The 12,264-nt window shown below is 36.1% G+C and overlaps 1 protein-coding gene across 1 annotated transcript in view; it reads left to right on the top strand.

The window, feature by feature from the left end:
• DNAH5 (dynein axonemal heavy chain 5) overlaps nucleotides 1–12,264 on the top strand; it is a 132,705-nt gene that overhangs the window by 93,083 nt on the left and 27,358 nt on the right. Inside the window, 9 exon segments of the mRNA XM_072851354.1 lie at nucleotides 984–1,137; nucleotides 1,876–2,143; nucleotides 3,096–3,327; nucleotides 4,909–5,023; nucleotides 5,288–5,464; nucleotides 8,574–8,777; nucleotides 10,219–10,398; nucleotides 11,307–11,444; nucleotides 11,748–11,883. Coding sequence (XP_072707455.1) covers nucleotides 984–1,137; nucleotides 1,876–2,143; nucleotides 3,096–3,327; nucleotides 4,909–5,023; nucleotides 5,288–5,464; nucleotides 8,574–8,777; nucleotides 10,219–10,398; nucleotides 11,307–11,444; nucleotides 11,748–11,883 — 1,604 coding nt within the window.

Below are 12,264 nucleotides of genomic sequence, written 5' to 3'. Positions count from 1 at the left end.
TCCTGAGCTCCTCCCTAGTAATGAGGAACTGTTGTACAATTTCTGATTTTTCAGGTCATACATGAGATCATTACAGTTACATAAGAAACTCTTAATAAAGTTGCACGCAATCACTTCTCTGTTTTAATTCCCAGTGGGCATCCTAGAAACCTCAGCTTTTATTGCACTCCTTTATCCAGCCAGAGAGATCATTCCAGTGTAACCTTGTGTATTGGGTTTGCATGGCAAGGCTTTGGTAGAGGGGGGGTACAGGGGTGGCTTCTATGAGAAGCTGCTAGAAGCTTTCCCCATGTCTGATAGAGCCGATGCCAGCCAGCTCCAAGATGGACCCGCCACTGGCCAAGGCTGAGCCCATCAGTGATGGTGGTAGCGCCTCTATGATAACCTATTTGAGAAGGAGAAAAAAAACTGCTGTGCAGCAGCTGGAGAAGAGGAGTGAGAATATGTGAGAGAAACAACTATGCAGACACCAAGGTCAACCCACCACACCTTGTCTAATAATTTTTATGTTTTTTAATCTCTTAGTTTGCTGCTGCTCTCTTTCCTTTTTGTAAAACGGTGAGTGCCAGCATTGGTGATGACTTTCATCAGAAGGGCCAACTAGTTTGAGATTTTTAATTAGTCAATAAAATCTAACATATCTTATTGCACCCAGCACATGACAAAATCCTGTGAGACAACACCTGTCTATCTTTTGGGGTGCAGGGTTGTGGGTTGTTTTTTTTTTTTAATTTGATTTTTTAATTGATGTGGGAGGTGCAAAAGAGAGCAGGACAGTGAAGAATGAATTAGGTATTTAATGTGAGATATTGAAATGAGCTATGTCTTTCCTCCTAACCGAAATGAAAATTCCTGGACTTTGGCACCTTTTTGCCTTAAATTCCAAGAGATTGTTTCTTACTTAAGTTTGCTTGTTCTTTTTCTTTTAACCAGAAGCCCTTTTTAAAAGGAATGAATATTAGTACAACTGTCCTTTTTTGTAGATCGTACAACACTTTAAACTTGATGGAAGATCTGAAACTCTTGTACAGAACAGCAGGACTGCAAGGGAAAGGCATCTGTTTTCTTTTTACAGACAACGAGATCAAAGATGAGTCTTTCTTGGAATACCTGAACAATGTTTTATCGTCAGGAGAAGTAAGATGCCTTCTCAAGATAATTTCTCTGCTTTTTAAATGTTATAATTCTGAAGTAAAATAACCAAATTCATTTGAATATTCTTTTATAGATCAAGGGGCACACTTTCACAAACTAAAACTCAAGTGCTTTTTATCATTACACTATTATAAAAAATGCAAACAATCCATTATACTAGGTTAGAGTGAGACAAAGCTATTGTAAAATTAAGAATGAGCATCATCATTCCATACAGAGAAATTGTCTAAGTCAGACCCTTTTAAATGTGTTGACAAGCTGTGTTGAACTTGGGGAACATCACTGAAGTTAAACAAAATTGTCTGTTAAATTGAATATCTCATTAGTGTACAAATAGTTTTTGTATGGTAAATTTAATATCCAGAATGGATGGGATGGCTTTTATTGGTTTTATTTATTTATTATTTCAGGGGTGTGTTTCAGAGTAACTTCTACTAGTTATTAGAATACTGAGAAGAAAGCAAAGCCATTGTACATGGATTCTTTGTTTTTTACATGGGAGAGTGGGTTTTACTTTTACAGCATGTTAGATTTCACTGTGTTTAATGGAATCACTTCAGTAAAAGTTCTGGTTTAAAGGAGTGACGTGGGTCCTAATAACTTCAGTGTCTGAAATGTATGTCCCTTCCTGAAATGCTATCTGTTAAATGAACCTTACGCTGTACACTCTGTTTTGGATCATCTCATAAAGCATGAACAAAATCTTCCTTTTTCTCAAAGGTATCAAACTTATTTGCACGTGATGAAGTAGATGAGATCATTAGTGACCTCATACCCACCTTCAAAAAGGAACATCCACGTAGACCTCCAACCAGTGAGGTTCTGTATGACTACTTCATGGCCAGAGTCCGTCAGAACCTTCATGTGGTTCTTTGCTTTTCACCAGTAGGTGAAAAATTCCGAAACAGGGCCCTGAAGTTCCCTGCTCTCATTTCTGGATGCACTATAGATTGGTTCAGCCGGTGGCCTAAGGATGCTTTAGTGGCAGGTAGGTGTAGGTTTTGTCTTTGCAGATATTTAATTCTCTGATCAGTGGTCATTAAGTTGTTTTAATTGCTTTGAATTTTGCCAGCACACTGGCAGAAGAAACTTACTTTTTTCTAAAATTTGATATAGATGTTTTCTTCTTTAAAGCTTGCTGTATTAAACTGTTGAAATATTTCTAACAGAGGAAAGGCTTTGAACACAGTTTGAAGAAAAATTCCCCTTGAAGATAGCTTAAATGCATTGGTAAAGCAGGCAAAATACTACTAAAGAAAGTGATTATTAGTGACTGTGCCTGTGATCAGGCATACAGAGGAAGGCTGTGATTACCCAATCCCTGGTAGCTATCAGTTAGACAGGTTCAGAGAGAAAAAGCAGTTGCACACTTTGGAGGTGAAAGAATACCAGATCCTTGGCTATACTTTTTACTGAGAAGTGTGGAATAATGTTAAGAATCTAATGGCGGAGAGTAAAGAAGACTGGGGTTTCAGAAGCTGCGTGAAAGCTGGCATAATATCTTGTTGATGCAATGTGAAAGCATCTCCCATGTCACAGATGTCAATAAGTTGGTTGATAATTAGTATTTACATTTTAAATTAAATTTGTAGAAGACATCAAGAAGATGAATCTCAGATTGCCAATAACATTGTATAAAGACTTTACTTCCAGAGGTGTTCTCTGCTTTGCAACTATTCCCTGGTATAATCAATACCATCCTTTAGTAGACCACATATTGGATTGTGAAATGTTAAAAATAGAATACTATTTAAAGTTCAGCCACACACTGAGCCAAATATATATGAGTAGGTGGTGCACAGATCAATGGCAGATGAAGATTTAAATTAGATGAAATATTTCTCTTTGTCATGGTATGTAGCCTTTATATTGCCTTGTTTATAAGCTAAGACTTTTTCCTGAATATTTACTTACATTTATGTTTTTCTTTCTTTCCTAAGTATCTGAACATTTCCTGTCCTCATTTGATATGGACTGCACTGCTGATACAAAGAGGGAAATTGTGCAGTGTATGGGCTCATTCCAGGATGGAGTGGCAGAGAAGTGTTCTGATTACTTTCAAAGATACAGACGTTCTACACATGTGACTCCCAAATCCTACCTGTCCTTTATTCAGGGATATAAAACCACATACAAAGAAAAGCATTCTGAATTGCAGACATTAGCACACAGGTAAACTGCTTGGTTTACTACTGTCTTTCTGTAGTTTTCTCCCCCAGGAAGGTATATTCTGATACGCCTCATTTCAATGCATGGCTTGTCTCTCTGCACAGCAAAAGGATTTTTTTTTTTCAAGTTTCCTAAAATTGTGTAAAGGTGTAACTTGATCAAATATTATAGTTGCTCTTGGCATATAAGTTAAAGACTATATATTTTTGGAGGGGGAGAAAGGGTAGTGACGTATGAAGAAGCAAGGTGGTGGGGGAAAAAAGTGAATATAAATTATTCACCTGTATTTTTAATGAGTAAAAGAAAACATCTACATGTAATTTCATAATATATTCATAGTAGCATTTAATTTACTAGAGAGCAACTTTTGTTTTCTTGCTAAACAGTTGTGTCCTCCTGATATGAACATGTAAGAAATACCTTTGGCGTTTCTGGTTTTATGATCATAGAGCCTGATTTAGGCTGCTGAACTTTTTACTTGTAGATTATTAAAGTGGTTTTGATATATTAATTCTCCTTTTCAGATACTTTATTAAACTGATGAAGTCTATTTGCAGATTTATCTTCATGTCAGAAATACTCAAATAGAATGTAAAATTAGCATTTGGTGTATCAATTGGATTACCCTAAAGAAAAACTGTCTTCCCAATTTTGAAAGATTGGCACAAAGAGCTGGAAGCCTTTAAGAAAGACTCAAACTAGTTTGTTTCACTTTGAAACATTCTTTGGCTTCAAAGCCAAATTGAGTTAGAAATCTGTAGTTATGTTCTGGGTGAAGACTTGTAAAACAGAGAGGGCTGGTCCTGTTTCCTACCTTCTGACACCTCAGATGTACCAGATTAGTTCATGCCTGTCAATTTGTTTCACTTAACCTTAGTTGCATAGTCTGAATTGCTTTTGCAGGTGTTACTCTGTTCTCCTCTATTTGTTTAGCTGTCCAAGTACTGCTTAGCTTTTGCAATAGCAGCCTCTGTAGAGGCCACTTAAACTTGTCTGAAAAGTCCCAAGTGAGGACTTACATTTCGATAGACAAAAAGCACTGTTGAAGGGGCATTTTATGCTGAATGAGAAAAGTGTTATGTCAGTGCTATTTTTCTGTTAATCTCTTTGGGTTGGTCTTGATTTCAATATTTTGATTTTATTAGCCTTTTCAATATCCTCTTCAAACAAGAAATACTGATTTGAGCTATTTCTCAGGATTCTAGTGATCAGAAAATGCTTTCCGCTGTAGAGAACTTAGTCCTTTGAATATCAGGTTGGAGCTCAACAGGGACGGTGGCATATATGGAACCAACATATAGGATTTTTATGCGATGATAAAGGCATACTGTTTGAGTTAGAAGTGGGTAAAATTTCAAGTCACACACTCTTTTTATGTAATTCTTTATTGTTCGCTTTCTTGATTCTGAAGACATCAGATACTTGTGTGAAAGTTCCTATACAAGTTTTATTTTTGGTGTAAAACTTCTTTTGCTAGTGTTTGTTCTGATTGATGTGATTCATTCTATTGATGGAATAATTTGGAAAGCGGCATGTAAATTACATAGGGAATTACATGCTTCTTGTTTTGCTTTTTAACTCCAGAATGAATACTGGACTGGAAAAATTGAGAGAGGCCTCTGAGTCAGTGGTTGCTCTAAGCAGAGAGCTGGAGGTAAAAGAAAAGGAACTTCAAATTGCCAATGAAAAAGCTGACACGGTATGTACAGCCTTCAAAATGTATTGCTGTTTGATTTTTTTTCTCTTTTTATTTCTTCTATTTTGAAAAGATTAATGAAGTAAAAGGAAGTTAAGTGTTGGGGAAAAAAGGGATCTTGGAAACTTACAACAGTGACGAAAATCATCTTGTTTGAGTTTTCTGGTTCTGGAATTCAACAGATAAAATTTTACAACAAAAATTAATACATTCTTTCAACTAGGTGTTTTCTTTAATATTTTGCATGTGGGTTTTCTCACATTCTAGGTATTGAAAGAAGTTACTGTAAAAGCACAGGCTGCTGAGAAGGTGAAGGGTGAAGTTCAGAAAGTGAAAGACAAAGCTCAAGCTATTGTAGACAGTATCTCAGTTGACAAAGCCATTGCTGAAGAGAAGTTGGAAGCCGCTAAGCCTGCTTTGGAAGAGGCAGAAGCAGCCTTACAGGTTAGTACTTGGACCATGTATAACATTATTTCACTGCTAAGAAGATGGGCTTCTTTGAAAACAAATATGAGGTTGCAGGTGCATCGCATAACTCATCAGTTGACAGAAAATGTATGCAAATAAATATACATATTTTGAGGATTTTTAGGTTCAGTTTTGTTTTTCTTTTTCCACCTGAGCACTAACCCCAAAATAGGCAGTTTTTCAGAAAAGGGCAAGTTTTAACTTTCATTTGAAACTGTGGTTGATATATGATGTGCTGGAGGTTGATATTAGACCACTAACTGAATGTTGATACTGTTATAAAACAGCTTGTGTGCAATGAGTGAAGAAGTGCCTTCCATGTAAAAACAGTTATAATTCCATCCAAATCTAAACCTCCTGTTTTATTTTCAATTTTCACCAATGAAATGCATTTTGAATAAGTTAGCTAATCCACTCTTTTCTGTGTTCTTCAAAAAAAATTTATTTTTTCTTATGAGTTGTGGCATTACCCAGATTTCTAGCATTCACCATGGGACTTCATGTCTTTCAACATGCTCTTTTTGTAAAGGTTTTTTAATACTGCCCATATCTTTACATGATGAATCATTAGTGATTAAAAAAGATTAATTTTTGTTGATCTTGTGTAGTATTTTTTTTTAATGTCTGTTTGGCTGACTATAAGAAAATGTCCCTCAAGGCCTTTCTGTCATGAGCAGCAGTAGTGGGATCTGAAGTAAACCTAATACTGGAGGCTAGCAGGGAGATGGCATCTCAAGAAATAGAAAAGAATGAAGGAAAAACCTGAAGGACAGATAAAATCAAAGATTGTTATGTAGATTTACTGGAAGGTTTTCCTTCCACTTGAGAGGCTGCTAACAGTTGTGATAGTTAAAGAGTATTGTGATGTTCCTTCAAATCTAAGTCTTCAAAATCTAGTATTAATAAATTTTCATGGATCTTCCAAATGTATGACTTCACTTTGAGGGGAGAGGTGCTTAGCAGTCTCTAACTGCCATGATTCTTGAAGGGCAGAGTGGAAATGTCTAAATGAAGGCTGATGACATGACAGCTGAAAAGAGTGGAATAAGAGAGCAAGTCTGGATCATAAGATCCTGATACTTAGCTACAGGAGAAAGGTAAAAAAAAAAACAAACTCAGAGGTGGGCAAGCGTTCTGACAAGTGCATAAACAAACAATGCTAACTGGGCAGTGTCTGAGGTATGAAAAGAGCACCAGTGTCCTGTGTCCTGTCCTGCATCTTATTACAGCTTACTTTCTGGTTTTGGCTGAAGTTACCAAACCAAAACAATACTACTCTTCTTGAAATTTTGGATTCTAATAAATGAAAGTACGATTTTCAGGAAAAGCTATACTAGCATTATTGTGAGACTTCACAATGGGGAAAGGTAGTTGGGCTTAATCTTGAAATTCTTGCATTTGCTATAATAAATTGCTTTGCCTGTGTCTAAGGGGGAAAGGAAAACTATTATAAAAGCAAGCCTATCAGTATACATACCTGTATTCTCAGCAGAAACTCCTTTAAGCAAGAAAATTCTCTGTATGAGCCTGTATAGGGCTGCATCTTTCAAAAAATGAATCTCACAATCATTACGGGTTTGCAAACTTCCCTCTAGGGATTCCTATAATGGAATTCTGCTTGCAATGTAGACAAATGTCTATTAAAATATTTGATAAATATAAAGGTTACTTCCCAGATAAAACCAAAACAAACTGTGGTTGGTTATTTCGCTCCATTTTTTACATATTTTAAGACTGCTAAATGCTATGTTAAGAGACAGGTAGGTACAGAACAGCTTATAACCATTTTTAAACATATAGTGAGATTAATTTTTTAAAGTTTGAGTAAGAATTGTCAAAGTTCAATAAAACTTAGTTGCACTTTGCCCTGCAATAAAAATGGCACATTAAATGCATGACTAGAAGTAAATAAATAAATAAATGAAAATTCAGTGCAACTCTTTTGCCACAATTTGGATGGTAGCAAAAAGCCTGGGCTGAATTTCCTAAAGGTCACTAAGAAACACCGTTTAAAGTTTCCACGCAGAAATCTGGAAAAACTCTGCTGAATTATCAGGTGCACGCTGAACCCAATGAGCAGCAAAATATTGAAGGGAAACAAAAGGCAGGCAGAAGGAAAGTGATCAGGATAATCTGCAATAATTTGCAATCCCTTTCTTGAAGTATAAACACAAGTAATTAAAATCTTCCTTTATGAATTCCCAGTGAGGCATGTGCAAGGCTAGAAGCAAGGTGTCATAACTCCTGCAATAACCTGTTGCTTACTGTTGTCACTGTCGTACTCAGGCTGATTAAACTGCCTGTGAATAAGCAAAGCTTCTGATCCAAGTTATGTCTGTTATAGGAGCGCCCATCAGCAGTTACCATCATTCAGTGTTTTTTTTTTACTCTGTATGTGGTGCAGTATGCACTACTGCTCAAATCAGTGCTTCTTGAAGGAGACATCTTCAGTAGACTTTTCTGATAGTCCTTTTTGATTTATGATGTGCACTAGAGTTACAAGTTATAGTATTAGATTTGCACCATAGGCTTACTTGGCCTTACTTAATAGGGCCTAGGTTTTCATACGTTATTATAATTTATTTGTTTTTCTCACAGGCCAGCTTCTACAACAGGAACATTCCCAATAAGGTGAATCAGAAAGTGCAAATCTATACGTGTATCAGGCCTTCTCACTGGTTTCCTTAATTCACCTTCCTTTGCCAAATATCAACAGAATCTATTTTCCTTTCTAAACTCAGTTTCTGGTCAATGGGTTTGCATTTTAGAAAAATAGGTAAAATTTCAGGATGTTTCTGTTTTGCTCTTTGTTTTGTCAAAAATGTGCATGGTAGTTTTAAGCTTTTAGGTGCTGCTGTAGAGGTAGCTGAGTTGAGGTTTCCTAGTAGTTGCTAGGAGGTAGTAGTGAAAATCTGAGGGTCCTTCTAGCTTCATGCTTTTTAGAAGTAAAATTATTTTCAATCAAAAATAATGTGAATAATTTTTTTCTTCTCCAGTGGATTAATACTGTTGGTGAGCTTGTGCTCTATGTCTTCTTAAATAAACAATAACAGTAATTGCTTTACCCTTTGTTTTAAATTCATAGACAATAAAACCTACAGATATTGCCACTGTCCGCACACTGGGTCGTCCTCCTCACCTCATTATGCGTATCATGGACTGTGTGTTACTGCTCTTCCAGCGAAAAGTGAACAATGTGAAAATTGATCAGGAAAAATGTTGTGCCATCCCATCATGGCAAGAATCTTTGAAACTGATGACAGCAGGGAACTTCTTACAGAACCTACAGGTGCTTGTGCAACCTTCTTTTTGATATTTTGTTAATTTAAGAAAATGGGGGACAGTGTTTTCTGTGGTGTTCATAGGAGAACAAATGTGCAATAGGAATCAGACACACAATAGATCGAAAACGTTAGGGGCTTAAAAATAAGTATGTCATAACGAAATAAACTTGAATCCTTCTGGCAAAGTCAGGTCATAAATCAATTATAGTTTCTCCTAAGTAAGGCAATGAAATTACTTTCAGTGACAAATGACTCAAAGCTTTAAGCATTTGGTTTGAATAGCCATTACTTATCTGTTTCATTAAAGCTGATAGAAAACATCTTTTTTCTGGTACCCAACTTTTCATTAATTTTCAGTGTTGCAACTTGTGCAGTGGCTTGCAAAAGAATAGTTGATTATTAGGATGTACAAAATCAGAATTTTTTGAAATGTGGGATTTTTCAGCTCCATAGCATGTGTCGAGGGAAATGGGAAGAGTAACCAATGAATAAATCCCTGTTCATAATTTAAACTAATAATATTATGATTAATCTACCCTGAATAAATTATACCTTGTCCTGCCCCAGTGGATGTTGTCATCTCCAATTTCTGCATTTTGAGGAGTTTACTTAATCTGTCTCTGGTCCGGTGGGAAACCACAGATGCCAGGCTCGACCAACTTTGTATGGTTGGTAGTGCCATGGATGCCATTTATATTGTCAGTATTTACATTGCATCTACTTGTAAGGATTTTTAGTTTACTGAAGGGCTTTCATTGCTTGTGAATAAATAAACCTATTTGTGCTTCAGGGAACAGCTATTTGTCAAGTTCACCAGTGATGGACTTTCATTATACCTTGTAAATAGATCTTTAAAGATGACCAAACTTATATAGAATATTTGACCATTAAAATAAATTTGAAGGAGAAAATTGAGAGCTTTTGGGGATGAAAAATCAAAGAGATGTTTTTTGGAGAAAAGAGAGGGTCAAAATAAATTCATAAAATTGAAATGCATTCCACTAATGAGATAAGGTAATTTAAGGAGAAGATAGCTTGCTGGCCCTTTGAAAGGACTGTCTTGTAGAATGTACGTTTATGAACCTGAGCTAAGCTTTTCCTTTTCTTTTTGAAGATCGTTAAGTTACTTATTCAGTATTAAGGAAAACGGAATTTCAAGCAGGATATCAGTGATATTTTGTAACAACAATTAGCTGTGTAACTGTAATGGATAGTGTAAGATAGTGAAGTTCATAAATGAAGGCAAACTTTTTTCCATTTTGTAAGAATATAGAACAGAGAGGAATGACTTTGGCAAGCTCTCAAAGATGTGTGAGACAGAGAACTTCATATTAGGTATTTGTAAGTAACATTTCTGATCTTGGTAATGTTCTGTGTGTGCTGAAGTACATATATGTATAGTTTACATATATTACATACCTTATGTATATTGCAATTTTTTTTTAGCAATTTCCAAAGGACACAATTAATGAAGAAGTGGTAGAACTTTTGAGCCCTTATTTTGAAATGGTGGACTACAACATTGAAACAGCTAAGAGAGTATGTGGGAACGTTGCTGGCCTCTGCTCATGGACCAAAGCTATGGCTGTATTTTTTTCCATCAACAAAGAAGTATTACCTTTAAAGGTAAGTTTGTTAATCAGTGGGAGCAAACACCCTTTGCTCCCTCTCCTCCCCACCTGTGTGCACTTGAGGATTTCATCTGCTGGAAGTGTCAGCTGCCTTATTCCAACTGGTGCATGCCTCTGTAGGAATTTATTATCTAGAAAATAGTAACTCTACAGTAAAGTATATTTCAAATGTACTACCACTTGTGAGTTGTCAAAATTATGAAAGAGATTGTGCAGTTTTATGACTCTGGGCCCCTTCTGAATGGGGTTGAAGCAGCTTTCATCTAATTCAATTCACTATTGCAATTGCTTTACCTTAATTAAGAATTAAGTAGGAAAAAACTCGAGATGTGGTTCTTTTAATGTTCGGGATCTCAGTTCATAAGAAGTCTGTACAGAGACTCTGTTAATCAGTGTTATTTAGAGAAAAACAGGCCTAAATAGTTGTTAGAAGGTAAGAATGAAAGTCAGGAAGAACATGGTCAAGCATGATTTTAACATAGAATAGCTTGTATTTATAATAGGAATGACCAAGAGGGAAGCAAGATTTGTAGTTAGAGGTAGTATCTTTCGTTAGACAAAGCATATTGGTTGGAGAAATCAAATGGGCTTCTAGTGGCACCAGTAGTGGCACCTCTTTTGCAAGCCAGATCAGGTTAACTTTTGTGTCAGGTGGAGAATGGCTGGTATCCCAGAAGTTTTTCTGATTATTTTTTCTAATTGATGTTAGACCAACTGCTTAACTGCAGCTACCTGCAATAAGAAGTTAGTTTCTTGTAAAATTCAAATAAAAGGTTTTAATGAATGATGAAATGTCTGCTGAGCAGTTTGATTTTGAAATGTAGTACAGTAAAACTCTTTGAGATACATTATAGCAAATGCTTTAAGATGTATGTATGAATACACTATTTGTATGCTTCACAGGCTAATTTAGCAATCCAGGAGAATCGCCTAACCACTGCTATGCTGGACCTGCAGAAAGCTCAAGAAGAACTGGGTGCCAAGCAAGAAGAATTAGATATTGTGCAGGCAGAGTATGAAAAAGCAATGAGAGAAAAACAGGTGAACTGCTATTTACAGAAAAGAAGTTGCCACCCTTACTTTAAGGAAAACTTAATGCATTCTCTCAATTTCACTGTTATTCCTTGGAGAGGCTGTTGATCACATTTATGACAGATGTTGATAGTTTGTCCTAATATATTTTTTCCATCCCACTTTCCCTCCTTCTCTGCATGGTGATATAAGTGTTTGAGAATATATTTTTGAGCTGTTGTTTAACTACTGGTTTAATTAGATGTAGAGATTTTTCTGGCCTATCAGATACATGACTGTAAACCATATTTCTTGGTGTATGGTTTTCTCTAGACTTTGCTTGAAGATGCTGAGCGTTGCCGTCATAAAATGCAAACTGCCTCAAGTCTTATAAGTGGTTTAGCAAGTGAAAAAGAGAGGTGGACAGAGCAGAGTAAGGAATTTGCTGTGCAGACCAAGAGGCTAGTGGGTAAGCTTTTGTCCACACCTTTGAACTTGGAAGTTAGTCACTTGAGTTGTAATGGATAGTGAAACTGAAAACGTTTGAAATTTCAAAGTTTTCCTTTGTCGCTTAGCTTCCCTGTTGCTAAAATGGGGGTAATTGTTATGAATTCTTTTGCTAAAGCACTGGTAGGTAAAAAATACAGTATGAGACTAAAGTTCATGTTTAAAAAAAATAAAATAATACAGTAACCGTGTATGCTGTGCATGGGCTTTTACTTGATGTGTATAACGTGCAGTGCATACTTGGGACACTGATGTTTTAACTTGACTGATGTTTATAGGCAGCAGTCCAAAGAGAGTGATATGTTAGCAAGTGCCAATAAAATGTCTATAACTGAGAATACAT

This window comes from Ciconia boyciana, chromosome 2 (assembly GCF_034638445.1).
Source record: "Ciconia boyciana chromosome 2, ASM3463844v1, whole genome shotgun sequence".
NCBI classification, from domain to species: Eukaryota; Metazoa; Chordata; class Aves; order Ciconiiformes; family Ciconiidae; genus Ciconia; species Ciconia boyciana.
This window is presented reverse-complemented; position numbering and strand designations above follow the sequence as displayed.